Source organism: Aquarana catesbeiana, linkage group LG10 (genome assembly GCF_042186555.1).
Source record: "Aquarana catesbeiana isolate 2022-GZ linkage group LG10, ASM4218655v1, whole genome shotgun sequence".
In the NCBI taxonomy this organism is placed as follows: domain Eukaryota; kingdom Metazoa; phylum Chordata; class Amphibia; order Anura; family Ranidae; genus Aquarana; species Aquarana catesbeiana.
The window spans coordinates 84,414,071-84,433,104 of record NC_133333.1 but is presented as its reverse complement, the minus strand read 5'-3'; the positions used below and the strand labels follow the sequence as shown (position 1 = coordinate 84,433,104).

The 19,034-nt window shown below is 42.3% G+C and overlaps 1 protein-coding gene across 1 annotated transcript in view; it reads right to left on the bottom strand.

Annotated features, from left to right (window-relative positions):
- Nucleotides 1-19,034, bottom strand: part of SLC17A7 (solute carrier family 17 member 7) — a 312,589-nt gene that overhangs the window by 71,504 nt on the left and 222,051 nt on the right. The window contains exon 5 of the mRNA XM_073602352.1: nt 2,673-2,760. Within this exon, the coding sequence (XP_073458453.1) occupies nt 2,673-2,760 (88 nt within the window). The remainder of the gene's footprint in view (nt 1-2,672; nt 2,761-19,034) is intronic.

Here is a 19,034-nt window from a genome sequence, read left to right as displayed (position 1 = left end):
CTGCTGGTTCAGAGGAGAAATCTGCAGAAGAGGCCATAGAGAAAGAAGAAGAGGAGGGGGTGGAGAAGAAAGCTGTCACAGAATCACCACTAGCATTTTGGGGGCGTGGTGGCGGAACAAGCTCCAACAACACTGAACCCTGTCCTGCATCCTTTCCAGCTGCCAGCAGAGTTACCCGTGCGCCATGAAGGAAAGGTAACATCTCTGCCCATGCCTGCTGGACCATGCGTCAGCGCTAATATGAACCTTACTGCTAACTGCCCTGTCCAACAAGGCCAAAACATTGCCTTCCACATGCCGGCAGAGAACCGGAATAGCATTCTGTGAAAAGAAATGGTGTTTTGGAACCTGCCACTGAGGTACAGCACATTCCACAAATTCATGAAAGGGGGCAGTGTCTACCAGCTGAAAAGGCAGCAGTTGCAATGCTAGCAATTTGGCCAAGCTAACATTTAGAGGCTGAGCATGTGGATGGCTGGGACCAAATTTCTTTTCATGGTTAAGCAACTCAGGTAGGGAAATTTGCCTGCTAAAATGAATTGGTGGTGTACTGCTAGCAGATTGGCTGCAAGTACTTGGGACACCTATTGCTATACCTTCATTCCTCTCAGTGCAGGTTTTTGAGTGGACTGGAAGTGTAGTAGGGTTGGAGATCCCAGATGAGTCACAAGGAGAAATCTGCCTTTTTCTATGATGTGGGTCTTTCAAGTGCTATTGCCAACAGACTGCATGGCAGGTCATCATATGTCTGGTCAAGCATGTGGTGCCCAAGCGGCTGCTGTTCTGGCCACGCTTGATCCGCTTCAGACATAGGTTGCAAACAGCAATAGTGCGTTCTGCTGCACATGTGTCGAAAAAGGCCCACACCAAGGAACTTTTAAAAGTCAGTGGGGAGTCAGCAGCGCCCTGCACCTGCAGAGCTCTGTGGTGTGATGCAATAGGGTGGCTGCCCTTAAGCTGCTCCCTAGAGGACATCTTGCCTTGTTGGATTTGTGCCTCCTCATCACTTTCCTCCATTCTCCTCCCAGGCACCCAAGTAAGTCAGTGACCTCATCATCCCTTCCCTCCCCATCACTGGAGCAAACTTGGCCGTATGCTGCAGCTGGGGGATCATGACTGACAGTTTCTTGTCCTTCTGTGGCACCCCCTCTCTCTAGGCTCGCGTTACTCCCTTCCTCAACCTGTGAACCAACATCGGAGCCTTCAAATCGCTACGCATTTTCCAGCAGCATATAACCAACACTGTGTTCGAATAATTCTGGGGACTCCTCCGTCCAATGATGGCGGGGCTATGGAAGGAGTGACTGTGGACAAGGATCCAGTGGAATAGGCTGCCTTGGCAGCTGCATTGGAAGGCAAACTACTCTGGGTGACAGAGGATGAGGAGGATGAGGATGGCTTCGTTATCCACTCCACCAGCTCTTCTGCATGTTGTGGCTCAATAACACGGCCAACAGCAGTAAAAAAGGACAAGCGTGCCCCATGGCCACCTGCAGAGGATGCACCATGTCCATGACCACCACTGTTGACTGTAGACACAGAGGCTGCTTGCCCTCTTTAAGTGGCCAGTGAGCGTCTGCCTCTCCTTGGTGGCCTTCCGGACATGATGTATTTTTTGTTTTGCAACACCACACTACACTGTATTAGATACTGTGTACACTGCCTGAAGTGTACTAGAAAGCATACACCACCAAATGCACTGTATGTATAGGCTACACTGAATGCAGAGTAGTGCACCCTGCCTTAGGTCAATTATGGCTCTCTCAGCGGAGCACGCTGTGATTGGCAGGTCAGGTGCATGCTTTGGCAAATCATCATACAGCAATGCACTTCAATCTTGCAGTGCATTATGGGGCGTTCCGTGGCATTTGAATTTCCCGCAAACTCCCCATGATGTTTGCTGTTCGGCTAACGGGTGAACACCTGATTTTCGAGTCTAACATATGTTCAACCTGAGCATCAAGCTCATCCCTAGTCAGCATACTGATTAGTTCCTTGCACTGCTTCATCTTCTCACACTGCTGTACAAAGACTGTAGGAGGATGATACTAGGTCAAATTCAGGTACATTTACTGCTTGAATACAAAATCCCTTAGTGATGTATTAATGATTATATAACTGCATTAAAGTAGAGCTATAGACAAAACGTTAAAAAAGAAATTGCCATTTATGTCCCATTCTGTCCCTTATTAAAAACAGAAAGTGAGAGGAAATCCCTGCAAAATAAGGGAATCGCTTGGGCCCCCCATGTCACCATAACTAGTGTCCCCATTGGAAAAATTCCCTTCTATTACTGTTCTGTGGACAACTCAGCATTTTGGATTTTCTTTTACTTTCACTTTCAATGATAATGGTAAACAGGACAAATAGAGTGGGTAAATCTCCCCAACAAGGACACAGACAGCAATACAACCCAGACGTGTTGTAATCAATCTCCAATCTATCCAAAACTAAAAACTGTGATATCCATTGACTGTTTTATCATTTGATATATGTTAAACAGTGAAATAAAAAGCCAGATTGCGTAGGTTGCTTTATAGATAGTTTTCATGTTAATAGTTTGGGATTTACTTTCCAGTAGCCTACAAAAATAACTGTTCGGCACTCTTATTTGCTCTGTGTGAATTATATCAAAGAGCAAACCTTTCTCATGAGTATATTGAATGACATACCACAGAAAGCTGTTGTGGCCAGCCTACTGCGCTCCAACGGCGGTGCCCACTTGCTCCAGATTCCATGGCACGCTGGGTATGTCACTCCCTTAATTGCAACAACAGATTGTTAATACACACATGTAATACAACCATGTATAATACAAACAGAATCTTCAAATAATATTGTGTTGGTTTGTAGTTCATCGACTAAGTATTTTAAATCAAAATGGTAGTAGACAATTGAAGAGCAAAATATTGCATACCTTGCTGAGGGGTTATGCTGGAAGTACTAGACATACTGTCCAGTGGTTCAACATTGTTTTATATAGTATAGCAACTAACACACATTTTTGCAGTTAATTTCATGTTTATCACACAGATATATTAATCAACAACATTCTAATTTAATTTTTTTAATTATTTCACCCGTGTACCCCAATTGGCAGTTCCGTAGGAACATGTTGGTGCAAATTTCCTTATACAGAATACGTGCAGCATTGTACAATTCCCGTGAGCATGAAATCTGTTGTATGCTTTGTTATGGAAACCTGTCAGGGCAGCTTACCTCACACTGAGCTTGGACCTAAAGAAACAGTGTTAGGCTGCCCCAGATTCAGTGCTGCTTCCTGAAGTTGGATAACGACAGCCTCCAGTACTAGACAAAAGCCTCGACTGTGATAGATAACAGCTGTCCAGACCCTTTAGGTTTGCTGCCAAACCAGCAGCTGACAAGACCTGTACTTGTAACCACACTGGAAGAAATAACATTAAAGGTCCACTTTATATCTAGTTCATTTACATTGTTCTCAAGCAAGCCCTGATGAAGGTGGCATGCTTGGACCCCAAAATGCAGTGGATACTCTTTGGATTTTCCCCCTGAATATTATATAGTTACACAGCTGATTAGGTTGAATAAAGACATAAGTACATCCAGTTCAACCTGGGAATGTTGTTGTTACAGGTACTTGTACAGTATTGTCCTACTTAGCTTTGTTTCCTCAGCAAACACTGAGATTTAACTATTTATTCCAATGTTTAGGATATAATAATTGGAGGAAATATCTGCTTTCATAGGCCAACATCCCAAAAATATATGGAAAAAAATATTTCCCCCTTGAGGAGATGGGACTTTAAAGGTACAGTGACTTTAAAACAGAAACAGAATTAGTATAAAAGTAATAATGTTTGATTGTATCAAAATGTACATAGAGTAGAGAACGTATGATGAAAAAAGTTGAAGTAAAAAGCTGAATTGTGAAGGGTAAGGTATAGATTACCTCACCATATCAAGCATGATATAACAGCAAAATTGATAGAATTACATAGAAAGTTTATTAAACAATTCCAATGCGTTTCGGAGTAATCTTGACTCCTTCCTCGGCAGAGTTCTTTTTTTAATCAATGTAAGTAAAAGCTATAAGGTAAAAAACTAATTACAAACATATTTCTCATATTGTACAGCTGCTGGCTGTCTGAATGGCAGAAAGCTGAACAGTGGATAGAAAATACTTACAGTGCATTTAATCCATCGCTCGACACAGGTCAGTACATAAAAACATAGGTGGTAAAGAGGCACCACCTTACAATGCACATGTAAGACACTGAAGTAATAGAATATAAAGAAAAAGGAAGATCTCGGGAGACCATATGAGAGGCCAAGGTCGTACGCACTGGGACCCGATGGCGTGACTGGAGGGAAAGAGTAAAAAGATAGATAAAAAATGTACCAAATACATATTACCACTATAAAATGATTGGAGATCAAAAAGAAGCTGTGTTGGACAAGCATATGCACACATACCTATAATGTATTGAAGAGTGCCTGGGAGTGCAGCCCCATATGGAGTAAGACTTGTATTAGTCCTCTCCAACTAGTAGTGGTTAATAAGCCGAATCACAGCCAGCTGAGACCTGCATGATGAATAATAATGATATTGTATATTGGATCATTCAGTTTATATATCATGATCCTGCAACAAAATTGTGCAGCAGATATCAATATATAGCCACCTACCTAAAGAAAATGAATTCAAGGTATGGTCCTATGCACACAGCAGATAGTTTGTAAGTTTGTGCAGTGATCAAGGCGGTGTACTGAAATACTTCTGCTTTTGTACATTTTTAACATGTGCCAATAAAAGTATTTACATTTGATATGGAGTTGCCAGCCCTTCTCTCATCTACTATTGTCTAAGTGTCGTTCGGACAACACAGCAGCCCGAGCACCCTATCGTGGACTTCACTTTACATCCAGGAGGCTTCCTTTGTGAGAGCGTTGCAATCCCTTGTCTACATAGTGTGTAAGATGACCTTGTGAGTTCTCAATACCACAGATGCAACAGACTTCAAGGTGACTGAAAGATGCAACATATGGGACAATAAATCAGTATTATTTACTATATACTACTGCATGCCATATGTATGGTGGAAAGGAGCATCAAAACAGAGCATACCTGAGTGCATCCATTTGCAGTGTCAGCGTCGCAGTGTACGGAGGGATTGATAGCCACAATTGAGGGCACCTTCTCCCCTGTATTTATATCGCTTCTATTGATTGGGCAGGATCCCCCCCTCCACTGTGGGCAGAGAGCAAGCTCCACCTGGAAGCTCAAGGCAGGCTTCCTTATTCCACCATTGTGTAACATAGGTTGACATAGGTTGGACTTGATAGATACATAGGTTGGACTTAATGGACTTGTTTCTTTTTTCAACCTCACCTACTATGCAACTATGTAACTATGTAAGGTCCCCCTTTTTTTGGTGAATGGGTAGGGGCACAATGTATAAGCCTTTAAAATGAACACTTTTGATTTTTCACGTTCTTGTCCCATAGATTTTAATGATGTTCGCATGTTTGCACACATTTTTTGTCTGTTCGCATGTTCTGGTGTGAACCTAACCTGGGGGGTGTTCAGCTCATCCCTAATCATAGCCACACTCCGGAACAGGGATGGCCAGAGAAAAACTCCAAGCTTGTGCCTGCCCAGGAAGGTCAACACAGGAGTGATGCCGGTTGGCCGGGGGGTGTTCAGCTCATCCCTAATCATAGCCACACTCCAGGACAGGGATGGCCAGAGAAAAACTCCAAGCTTGTGCCCGCCCAGGAAGGTCAACACAGGAGTGATGCCGGTTGGCCGGGGGGTGTTCAGCTCATCCCTAATCATAGCCACACTCCAGGACAGGGATGGCCAGAGAAAAACTCCAAGCTTGTGCCCGCCCGGGAAGGTCAACACAGGAGTAATGTCGTTTGGCCAAAGACGCAGTGGCAGAAGGACAGTGCCAGCTACCACAGGGTCATAGTCCGATCGGCCCACACGCGTGTCGTGCGCACACATCATTTAACCCCTTCAGTGCATCGGCTCCAGAGAGACAATAGAGGATGGAAAAGCAAGAATGAAAATGAAACAAAAAACAAAAAGACAGACAATAGGGACAAAAGCAAAACACAAACAGCAAAAGCAGACAACAAAAAATGAACAATAAACACAAACTAAACCACACAATACAACAAACAGCAAAACAAAAACAAAAAACAAAAATAAAACAAAACAAACACCAAGACAGTGGTTTACCAAAGACTGGTTGGCCAGTGAGAGCATAGGATGAATTGTGTAGACAGTTGTGGGGCCTTAATGTAAAGATTTAAGTGTCACCTCATTGTAGAGGTACACAGAAAGGCAAAGACATATTAGTTGACCCCATAGGGAACATAGTCCAAATTAAATAGAATCAATCAAGTAGTCAACCACTACTAGTTGGAAAGGACTAATACAAGTCCTACTCCATATGGAGCTGCACTCCCAGGCACTATTCAATACATTATAGGTATGTGTGCATATGCTTGTCCAACACAACTTCTTTTCGAGCCCCTCATATGGTCTAGAGATCTTCTTTTTTCTTCATATTCTATTACTTCAGTGTCTTACATGTGCATTGTATGGTGGTCCCTCTTTATCACCTATGTTTTTATGTTCTGACCTGTGTTGAGTGATGGATTAAAGGCACTGTAAGTATTTTCTATCCACTGTCCTGCCTTCTGCCATTTAGACAGCCAGCAGCTGTACAATATGAGGAATATGTTTGTAATTAGTTTTTTGCCTTATAGATTATACTTACATTGATTGCAAGAAGAACTCTCCCTGAGGAAGGAGTTAAGATTACTCAGAAACGCGTTGGATTTGTTTAATGCACTTTCTATGTAAGGCTATGTTTCCACTATTGGTCCCCAAAGTAGCGCGATTTACACTGCGACTTTACAATGCGATTTATGTTGCGATTTGATGCGACTTTAAAAACGACTTTGATGTTCTGCGATTTAGCCAGAGTGATGTAATTCCTTATCCTGCTTAGTTATTTCCCCTTCCTGTCTTCCACACTCACGTACATCAATATAGGAAGTGATGTACTTGGGAGGAGCAAAGATCATGTGCTTCCGTAGACTTCCGTGGAAGTCGCAACAAAGTCACGGTGTCAGACATGTACATGCGACTGCATTGCGACTTAATACCTTTCTATGGAGAACAAGTAGCACCGAAGACGGAACAAAGTAGTGCAAGAACCTTTTTTGGAGACGCTGCGACTTGAGTCGCACTAATTCGAACGGGGACCATTGAAATACATGGGTTTTGACATGTGTCAAGTCGCAAAACAAGTCGCAGTAGTGGAAACAGAGCCTAAATCTATCAATATTGCAATTATATAATGCTTGATATGGTGAGGTAATCTATACATTACCCTTCACAAGTCAGCTTTTTACTTCAGATTTTTTTCATCATATGTTCTCTACGCTATGCAAATTTTTTTTTTAATCAAGAAACAAGTTTATTGAGATGTCATCCTCAGTTACAAACATTCAATACAAATAAAGTACATTGACTCATACCCAGATAGTCAGAGCCGATCAAAGTAACACTTAATCTTACAGATACTTTGAAGTGTGCCCACCAACCATTGTTCTTCCACTTATGCAAACTCTTACATTCCCAATCATAAACAGCATAATACCAGGGATAAGGAAGAAATAGCTGCGCTAGACAGTGAAACTACTAGTAATGAACCAGTGCTAAACGAATACAAATAAATGTACATGAATGTAGAAATAATCAAAATAGAAGTGACAACAAACAAGATGTTTAAATATATAAAGATCCAAAAGAATGTGATGTCAGAATATCAAAAGGTGAATGTAGAACTTAATAAAAAAACAAAGTCCAAATCATCCACTAAGATGATGTGATATAAGTGTGCAATCTTCCATCACCATTGAATGCTGATCACCGTGAGAAGTGCATGCTTACCAGAAGGCAAGCAAAGGCAGCTTGCGGCTAAACACCCAGCCAGGGTCTTGTCCTAGGGGATCCAGGATATACAACTCAGAGGGCATCAAACCAGGACTCAATGCGGCCAATAAACCACTATAAAGATGTTGTGGAGACTCTCGGATGTATGCCAGACATCACCCAGAAATAGAAAAAATGGAACTTCCCATGGTGTAATACTGATACGAATGTTTTAATGTGAAAGATAAAAAATATATTGCACTTACAAAGGAAGAGATAAAAATAGCATGAACAGCCAACCGGCATGCGAATGCCCGTTCGCTCAAGAGGTCAAACGCGATGATGTCAGCACGTCCTGTCCACCTGACGTGCGTTTCGTCATAAGATGACATCGTCTAGGGTACGGGCGATGCACTGACGCATCACGTTTAAATACACAACAGTATTAGCCAAGCCTTGATCTTAGGTGGGGGTGGAGACACAATTAGACTCATCATGGTGGACTAGCGATGTCTAGTCTGCCATAGTGCATAATGGCAAAAATGATGGCAAGAGAGGCTAGCAAAAAAGGTTGAATATAATAAAAGGTAACAATACCTAAAAATACACTGCAGAGATAAAATATTTATTGAAATAAATGATGAACAAAATCAGCAAAATACTAAACTGGGACATAAATGTAAATAAGTTACCAGATGCTGATTCTGGTCGTGAGGGGAATAAAAAAGCAGGAAAATCCATGACTTAACATGGAAATCCTAAAACAGATTCTAAAGATGGATAAACATATGTATGAATGGTATTCTACAAGTTCTAAGGGCTGTGTATAAATATGAATATATAGGGTTGGATCTCACCTTTTTAATAGGCATCTTATCACTGTCTCTAAGGAGAACATCTCTAAAGACCCTGATTGTGGGGGCTCCTGGGGGGTTGAACAGGGATGTGTTAGAGAGCCCTGAGTGTTGGTAATCTGTAGTGGTTAGATACAAAATGCAGCGCTAGTGTGTAACAAAGTGTGAAAGTGAAGTGTCACCTCACATGCAAATATAAAGCTGATAGTAACTTGTAGGTCAGATATCAACGTGAACAATTTACAACAACAAAAGGACAAACAAATCAGGAAGGTTTGTCACAGGTAGGTGAAAATGTCCATGTAAGACAGCAAAAAAAAAAAAAAAACTGCAACTAAAACTGTCTGTGATAAACCAAAAAAATAGGAGATTCTTCAGTAAAATTAAATAAAGTCCCATATGTAGATGATGCCTGTAGATGATAGTAAATCAACCACTATATGTGACAGGAATAACCTCTTCATAAGATATTTGCCGCATCAAGATGGAAATATTGAAGGAATGGGTACGCTTACCATGAGAAGTGGACACACTCACCATACGGCGGTGGGTCAATCAGGTGTTTGGATTCAACAATCCGGCAGATATTTGATGGAAGGAGCTGGTTTGGAGATACGCCTCAATACTTCCGTCAAAATCCATGGTAAGCAAATGGTGTAGCTAGGACAGCCCTGCTAACGAACTTGGACTCCCATCCGATGGTCACACTTGATAGGATGTACGAACTCCAAATGGTGTCACATCAAACCATAAAAAAGGAAAGAAGAGAAGGGCCTCCACACAGTGCGTAAATCCAAAAATAAAAATTTATTAAAACAGCAAAAGCTTAACAGTACAATCCACCTAGTCGGGTGGGTACAGGGAGTGATCACATAAAAAGTAAAGGATAAAAAACAGTATCGCGTTGTGTCAGAAAGCACAAAGGCTCAGCAACCTGACATGTTTTGGACAAAAGTCCTTCAACTGGGGCAATAAATTTATACTGTTTTTTATCCTTTACTTTTTATGTGATCACTCCCTGTACCCACCCGACTAGGTGGATTGTACTGTTAAGCTTTTGCTGTTTTAATAAATTTTTATTTTTGGATTTACGCACTAGGGGAGGCACAGTGGTGTAGTGGATAGCACTTTCATCTAGCCGTAAGAAGGGTCGCTGGTTCGAATCCCAACCACGACACTACCTGCCTGGAGTTTGCATGTTCTCCCTGTGCCTGCGTGGGTTTCCCCTGTGGAGGCCCTTCTCTTCTTTCCTTTTTTATGGTTTGATGTGACACCATTTGGAGTTCGTATATCCTATCAAGTGTGACCATCGTATGGGAGTCCAAGTTCATTAGCCGGGCTGTCCTAGCTACACCATTTGCTTACCACGGATTTTGACGGAAGTATCGAGGCATATCTCCACACCAGCTCCTTCCATCAAATATCTGCCGGATTGTTGAATCCAAACACCTGATTGACCCACCGCCGTATGGTGAGTGTGTCCACTTCTCATGGTAAGCGTACCCATTACTTCAATATTTCCATCTTGATGCGGCAAATATCTTATGAAGAGGTTATTCTTGTCACATATAGTGGTTGATTTACTATCATCTACAGGCATCATCTACATATGGGACTTTGTTTAATTTTACTGAAGAATCTCCTATTTTTTTGGTTTATCACAGACAGTTTTAGTTGCAGGTTTTTTTGCTGTCTTAATGGACATTTTCACCTACCTGTGACAAACCTTCCTGATTTATTTGTCCTTTTATTGTTCTATATTGTTCAGGTTGATATCTGACCTACAAGTTACTATCAGCTTTATATTTGCACGTGAGGTGACACTTCACTTTGTTACACACTAGCGCTGCATTTTGTATCTTTTCACTTGTTTGTGCAGTTTACTATACTGTTTATGCTAGCTGCTTTACTATTTTTTACCTACTTTTAAGTTTTATCACTAGTAGCGCAACATTGTTTCATATTTATTAATCTGTAGTGGTTGCCCCCATATCTCTGACAGGATTGGAGAGCATATAGCGTTTAATGTTTAATTTTCAAATAAATTTATGCACGTCCATGTAGGTCTCGAGTTTATTGAGCCTACGTGGGGGCGCAAATTTGGGGCCTTTTTAGTAAAATTTTTTATATCTACTTTATAAGGAACCATGGTTACCGTGACATCGTAGCCCGTACGCTCAGGAAACGCGTCGCTTACCAGTGATGTCACAACTCCGCGCCTGCCCTCCACCTGCGTTCCTGGCCTCGCTTTGAATTTCACCACCACCGCGGCCGGCTTCAGCGGTGTACAGCAAGCCATATGCCCGGCAAGCCAGCAGAGGTTATTGTGACTGACCTGATGGACTGTTCTTATGATGGATCATCTCCTCACTCTACTACATGCTGTTTTTTGATCATCCAAATGTGAGTTATTTGCACATTGGCTTTTAATAAATTGGTTTTATACTACATCCAGAGGCGCCTTTCCCTTTGTGTTTTTCCAAGCTAGGATATTTGTCCAGGTACATTCTCAGTAGGGAGGCGTAGTAACTGGAAATAAAGCCTTTGGTGGAGGAGGCCTGCTGCAAAAGGGCGAACACTGGCGTGGTCGAAAGTGCAAGATTATCCATCGACCTCTGGACTTTAATAGCATGTTTCAGCTGCATATAATAAAATAGCATATTTTGTGGAATTTTTAATCTAGACTGTAGTTGAGCAGATGAGAGCAATACACCATTGTCAAAAATTTGTTTTAGATGTGTTATACCCACCGAGCACCATCTATTAGCATGTTGTAACTTTAGAAGTTCAGGATATGTGCAGTTGTCCCAAATTGGGCTATAACTGGTGTAACCCTGTACCCCTTGTAATTGTTTCATTTACTCCCATACTTTTTGAAGTAACCTGTAAGTCGGGAACTGTTTGTTAGGTTTGGAAAATAATTGTGCCTCCAATCCTTCCGCCAAAGAAGGAGCCCCATTAAACTGCAGCATTATGGCTAGCGTAGAGTTACCCGGCATCTGCGACAGCCCTACTGCCATTTGTTGGAGCTGGGTGGCCAAATAGTATATTTACGATATTTTTTATTTTATTTATTTATTGTTTTTAAGGTTGAACTGGGTGGAAATGTGTCTTTTTTCAACCTGACTAACTATATACCCATGGGTTCGGAAGTGCCAACCCCCCCTACATCTTTGGGTTTTTGTAACTGCTCCAGTTTAATCCTGGCTGCCCCCCATTTCCAGAGCAGGGACCTAAAAATAGAGTTGACTATCCAAAATACTTTTAGGGGAACTACTAAAAGTAGTTATGGAGATGGTACAGTGCCTTGCAAAAGTATGCACCCCAATTGGCTTTTTACCTATTTTATTACATTGCAGCCTTTAGTTCAATGTTTTTTTAATCTGAATTATAATTAGTGAAATGATGTCCCCCTGTGTGCAATCTAAGTGTCACAAGATCTGTCATTACATATACACACCTTTTAGCAAGAGGTACCACTAACCAAACACTGCCATGAAGACCAAGGAACTCTCCAAACAAGTAAGGGACAATGTTGTTGAGAAGTACAAATCAGGGTTAGGTTATAAAAAAATATCCAAATCTTTGATGATCCCTATTAGCGCCATCAAAGCTACTATAACCAAATGGAAAGAACATGGCACACCAGCAAACCTGCCAAGAAACGGCCGCACTCCAAAATTCACGGACCGGGCAAGGAGGGCATTAATCAGAGAGGCAGCGCAGAGATCTAAGGTAACCCTGGAGGAGCTGCAGAGTTCCACAGCAGAGACTGGAGTATCTGTACATAGGACAACAATAAGGGGTACACTCCATAGAGTTGGGCTTTATGGTAGAGTGGCCAGAAGAAAGCCATTACTTTGAGCAAAAAACAAAATGGCACGTTTTGGGTTTGCGAAAAGGCATGTGGGAGACTCCCAAAATGTATGGAGAAAGGTGCTCTGGTCTGAGGAGACTAAAATTTAACCTTTTGGCCACCAAAGAAAACGCTATATCTGGCGCAAACCCAACACATCACATCACCCAAAGTACACCATCCCCACAGTGAAACATGGTGGTGGCAGCATCATGCTGTGGGGATGTTTTTCAGCAGTTGGGACTGGGGAAACTGGTCAGAGTTGAGGGAAAGATGGATGGTGCTAAATACAGGGATATTCTTGAGCAAAACCTGTATCACTCTGTGTGTGATTTGAGGCTAGGGCGGAGGTTCACCTTCAGCAGGACAATGACCCCAAACACACTGCTAAAACAACACTTGAGTGGTTTAAGGGGAAACATGTAAATGTGTTGGAATGGCCTAGTCAAAGCCCAGACCTCAATCCAATAGAAAATCTGTGGTCAGACTTAAAGATTGCTGTACACAAGCGCAAACCATCCAACCTGAAGGAGCTGGAGCAGTTTTGCAAGGAGGAATGGGCAAAAATCCCAGTGGTAAGATGTGGCACATAAAGACTTATCCAAAGCGATTTGGAGCTGTGATTACCACAAAAGGTGGCTCTACAAAGTATTGACTTTAGGGGGAGAATAGCTATGCACATTGACTTTTTCTGTTATTTTGTCCTATTTGTTGTTTGCTTCACAATAAAAAAACATCTTCAAAGTTGTGGGCATGTTCTGTAAATTAAATGATGCAAATCCTCAAACAATCCATGTTAATTCCAGGTTGTGAGGCAACAAAACACGAAAAATGCCAAGGGGGTGAATACTTTTGCAAGGCACTGTATAAAAATTGTGGCATCAATACCATTTTAATCAAGTTTGCTCTGCCCGTGACAGAGAGCTACAGTTTGTTCCATATTTTAACCTTATCCGTAAACTTTACCAGTAACAGTTAATGAGATATTGAGACTGCAGAAGTCCAGTGGTTGGGGAGATATTACTAATATCTCCCCAACCACTGGACTTCTGCATTATATTACTACTCCTAGGTATTTTAATGACGTAACTATGGGGACCTGACAGTAAGTGTCTAATTGTGAGTGTACTCCGTGATCCAGGGGCAGAAGCGCGGACTTGGACCAAAATAAATCACCGGTTTATATGGAATCTGGATAGGTCCCTTATGCTACACAGAGAAGGAGAACACAATCCTGCACCTGACAATAAGTGTGGATGGTCCATGATTACGAGTTATTCTAACCAACACTTCTCCGTTAAGAAAATATTTCAAAAGCATTGGAACATACTTAAAAATGATAAAGTACTTGGGGCGGTTATTCCAGATAAACCGGTAGTGATTTATAGGGGTGCTCCCTCTTTCCGACATAGTATTGCTTCAAATATAGTTGACCCCCCCAAAACCATTTCTTTTTCTCAAAATATGAAAGGTTTTTTTCCCTGCCGTAAATGCAGTATTTGCCAAATTAACTCCAGAGGGAGGAAATGTGAGACTTTTCAATCTACAGTCACAAATAGGATATACAACATTGAGTCTTTCATTACATGCTCCACTCAATATGTAGTTTATCTTATTCAGTGTCCGTTTTCAAAACAATATATTGGACGGACAAAACGTGAACTACATGTGCGTTTATCGGAACATGTGGCCAGTATCAAGCGAGGGTTCACAAAACATAATTTGTCAAGACACTATACAAAATATCATAATAAAAATTGAAAGGTACTCTCTTCCTTGCTTTTGATAAGATACGACCCCATTGGAGAGGCACCAATATGGTCAGATCCATTTCTAGACTCAAAACCAGATGGATCTTCAGTATGAAATCTTATGTGCCTCACAGATTAAATGTCGAATGGGACATCAATTGTTTTATAAATAATGCCTAATTTGCATTTTTATTTTTCGTCTTATTTCTCATTTTTAGGGTTTTATTCTTAATTTTTATTTATTTTATATGTGGATATAATATCATATATAATATTTATTAGACTGCGTTGAGTGTTCAAAACTATTGTCTTTATGAATGGCTAATGTATTTATCATTTTTTTGATCAAGTTGCGGTGTCGGCGTCTGTTTGTTCTTCCTTCCCGGTTTGTTTATGTCATCCTATTTTATATTATTTGTATCCTTTTTCGCCACAAGATGGTGCTTTCTTTCCCTTCACTTTCTAGATTAACCTAAGTTTATCATTGCCCTCTTGACGGCCAGCAATTAAGATGGCCGAACCGTTCCTTTTCCATTATATTGATCCGGCTGCCAGTAGTTAAGATAGCGCCCATGGTGTATATAATGTTTAAACGTGATGACACTGTCACCTGGCCAATCCCCAGACGATGTCCTATCGTGATGAAACACATAGGGAGGAGCCTGCGACAGTGACGTCATTACGTTTTTTGGATGGGCTAACATACGAACGTAGGAAGTGAAGGTTTACAGATGGAGACACTGGGACCTTATTTTATGATATATCCCACTGCTCCTTACTGACTGCAACATTGTAAGTGCGTTTTTTTATTCTCAATAAACCACCTTTTTGTGCATGTTACACTATGGATATTTTTTGTTTCATATTCCCGAGAATCATCCGCTGCTAGTTGAGGCACTGTGCTTTGGGTTGTGGGGAGACTGATTTCCCTGTGCTGGGCGAGACTGCCGTAATAGCAGTCATCGCCATTCGGTAAGCGTATTTTATTTCTCACCTTGGGTGTGAAGCGATACAGAAGATAACCCTTAGTTTTCCGGCACATTCAAGGAAGGGTGCTTTTCCTTGTTTATTTATGGACTGTTGCTTTGTGGGATTATCTTATCCCGCTTTATATTCTATTTGTAAAGTGTATTTTTTCATTATTTTATTATTATTTCATCCTTGTGTATGAGGTTTGAAATAACAATATTCACTCACCTGCTAATATTTTTATGTTCGTTTGAAGAAGGGAAATAGGCCTATAAGAATTGGGCTCTGTAACTGGCTTGTCTGGTTTGAAAAGCAGGGCAATACTGGCCCGTGTCATTGAGAGAGGCAGCTGTTGTTTAAGTTCAACACCTCCAACAACTTAGATAACAGTAGATCCAGGTGTCTCTGATACACTACTATAGGCAACCCATCGTCCCCGGGAGCTCTGGACGTGGGGAACAGTCTCACCGCCTCCTGCAGCTCCTCCAAGGTGAGGGGCGCGTCAAGTGCATCCCGCTGGGAGTCTGAGAGCTGAGGCAAGGATACCAACTGTAAATAATTGTCAAGATCCTCCGGGTTATAGGTCACCCTTGATGCATATAGATCCACATAATAGCATACCAGTTCAGCCATAAATACCATCAGGTGTATTAGTCAGCCTACCAGTTGCCAATTTCAAAGCCCCAATGTTAGGGTCTGTGGGGCGGACATTGACAACTTTTGCCAGCAAGCGGCCAGTCTGCTCCCCTCCTCATAAAAAGTCACCCTGGAAAAGAAACGCTTCTTTTCCTCCTTCAAACTAATAGGTTTACTTAGGGCATCCTGAGCTGATACCCAAGAGGCATTTAGACTTTCTGTTGGATACTCATCCTCCAATTCCCTAACATGTCAACTGTTCCTCATGTGCCCTTGTGTTAGATTTAATACCATTTATAGTGGAAATAAACACCCCCCTAAGAAAGAACTTAAATGCATCCCAGCGTAGTAATCCATCCTCACATAATGCATTCTCATGGAAAAATTGTTAAATTTGGGACATAATGTCAGTAGGGATGAGCCGAACACCCCCCGGTTCGGTTCGCACCAGAACCCGCGAACGGACCGAAAGTTCGCACGAACGTTAGAACCCCATTGACGTCTATGGGACTCGAACGTTCGAAATCAAAAGTGCTCATTTTAAAGGCTAATTTGCATGGTATTGTCCTAAAAAGGGTTTGGGGACCCGGGTCCTACCCCAGGGGACATGTATCAATGCAAAAAAAACTTTTAAAAACGGCCGTTTTTTCGGGAGCAGTGATTTTAATGATGCTTAAAGTAAAAAAAAAAAAGTGAAATATTCCTTTAAATATCGTACCTGGGGGGTGTCTATAGTATGCCTGTAAAGTGACGCGTGTTTCCCATGTTTAGAACAGTCCCTGCACCAAATGTCATTTTTAAAGGAAAAAATCTCATTTAAAACTGCTTGCGGGTTTAATGTCATGTCGGGTCATGGCAATATGGATGAAAATCAGTGAGACAAACGGCATGGGTACCCCCCAGTCCATTACCAGTCCCTTTGGGTCTTGTATGGATATTAAGGGGAACCCCGCACCCAAATTAAAATAAGGAAAGGTGTGGGGCCACCAGGCCCTATATACTCTGAACAGCAGTATACAGGCGGTGCAAACAAGACAGGGACTGTAGGTTTGTTGTTAAGTAGAATCTGTTTGTAATTTTGAACATTTTTAACGTGTTTAGCTCCAGCCAAAAAATCTTTTCTAAGCTTTTTGGAAAACATAGGGAAGGGTTATCACCCCTGTGACATTTGTTTTGCTGTCTTTCCTCCTCTTCAGAAGATTTCACCTCACTTTTTTGTCCCAATGAAAAATGTTTTTTGAAAATTTGGGTTTTTTTGTGGAACAAGGATTGGAAAGCATCAGTGGAAAGGAGAACTTGTTTTCCCATATTAACTCTTACAGGAGAGAATTTCCCTTCCTAGGGGTAGATTTCATCTCACTTCCTGTTGTCTCCTTCCGTTTGCAAGTAGGAGTCGTTTGTAAGTTAGATGTTTGAAAGTAGGGTCCTGCCCTATATACTCAGCAGAAATTTGGGCCTTAGGTGTTGCTGTGGCCACAACACTGTAAGCCCTCACAGGGCCCTGCTGTGAAATATTAGATCAAGAATTGTAATTACATGCCCCTGTTGAACAGGAGCTGAAAAATTAGGCCTTAGGCACTGGTGCTGGTGCCACAACACTGCAACCCCTCACAGACACTCTAGTTGGAACGCAGGAACGAGCCCTGCTGCAAATTATTGCTTCAAAAATTGTAATTACACGCCCCTGTTAGACAGGGGCAGAAAAATTGGGCCTTAGGCACTGGTGCTGGTGCCACAACACTGCAACCCCTCACAGACACTCTAGTTGGAACGCAGGAACGAGCCCTGCTGCAAAGTATTGCATCAAAAATTGTAATTACACGCCCCTGTTAGACAGGGGCAGAAAAATTGGGCCTTAGGCACTGGTGCTGGTGCCACAACACTGCAACCCCTCACAGACACTCTAGTTGGAACGCAGGAACGAGCCCTGCTGCAAAGTATTGCATCAAAAATTGTAATTACACGCCCCTGTTAGACAGGGGCAGAAAAATTGGGCCCTAGGCACTGGTGCTGGTGCCACAACACTGCAACCCCTCACAGACACTCTAGTTGGAATGCAGGAACGAGCCCTGCTGCAAAGTATTACATCAAAAATTGTAATTACACGCCCCTGTTAAACAGGGGCTGAAAAATTGTGCCTTAGGCACTGGTGGTGGCGCCCAGAACCAAAAATGTTCTTACAAGCTATCAGCGTGATGATTGAGGAGGAAGAGGATAATTACTCAGGGATAGTCACTCAGCATCAGCATAGGCAGTCTTTGAAGGGATCTGAGATTTCAAAAAAAATTATTCGGTTACATCAGCATCAGGTGCTTGGTAGCTGGTGGTGATCCAAGACTCATTCATTTTTATGAAGGTCAGCCGATCGACCGAGTCGGTGGACAGACGCACCCTGTGATCGGTTACCACGCCTCCAGCAGCACTGAATGTGCGTTCCGAAAGAACGCTGGATGCAGGACAGGCCAGTAGCTCAATTGCATACTGTGCAAGCTCTGGCCAGTGATCCATCCTCAAGACCCAGTAACCCAGAGGATTTTCGGTTGGAAAGGTGTCCAAGTCTGATCTTGCCCCTAGGTATTCCTGCACCATGTAAAACAGACGCTGGCGATGGTTGCTGGAACCTATCATACCTTGGGGCTGCGGACCAAAAAATTGTCTGAACGCATCGGTCAGACGGCCACCTTCTCCACCGCTCCTTCTTTGACTGACCGAAGCCTCAGCAACACGTTGTCCAGAAACAGGAGTTTGTAACCTCCCAGTCTCTGGGAACGCGTTGCACAGACCTTTCTGCAAGGCCTCCCGAAGATGTTTCATCCTCTGCTCCCTCTGCGATGGCAAGATAAGGTCCGCAACCTTACCCTTGTAACGTGGATCAAGGAGGGTTGCCAGCCAGTATTGGTCCTTCTCCTTGATACCACGAATACGAGGATCCTTACGCAGGCTTTGCAGGATCAGGGAGGCCATGCAGCGTAGGTTTGCTGAGGCATTCGGTCCGGAGTCCTCTGGGTCACTAAGAACGACATGGTCCGCAGCCA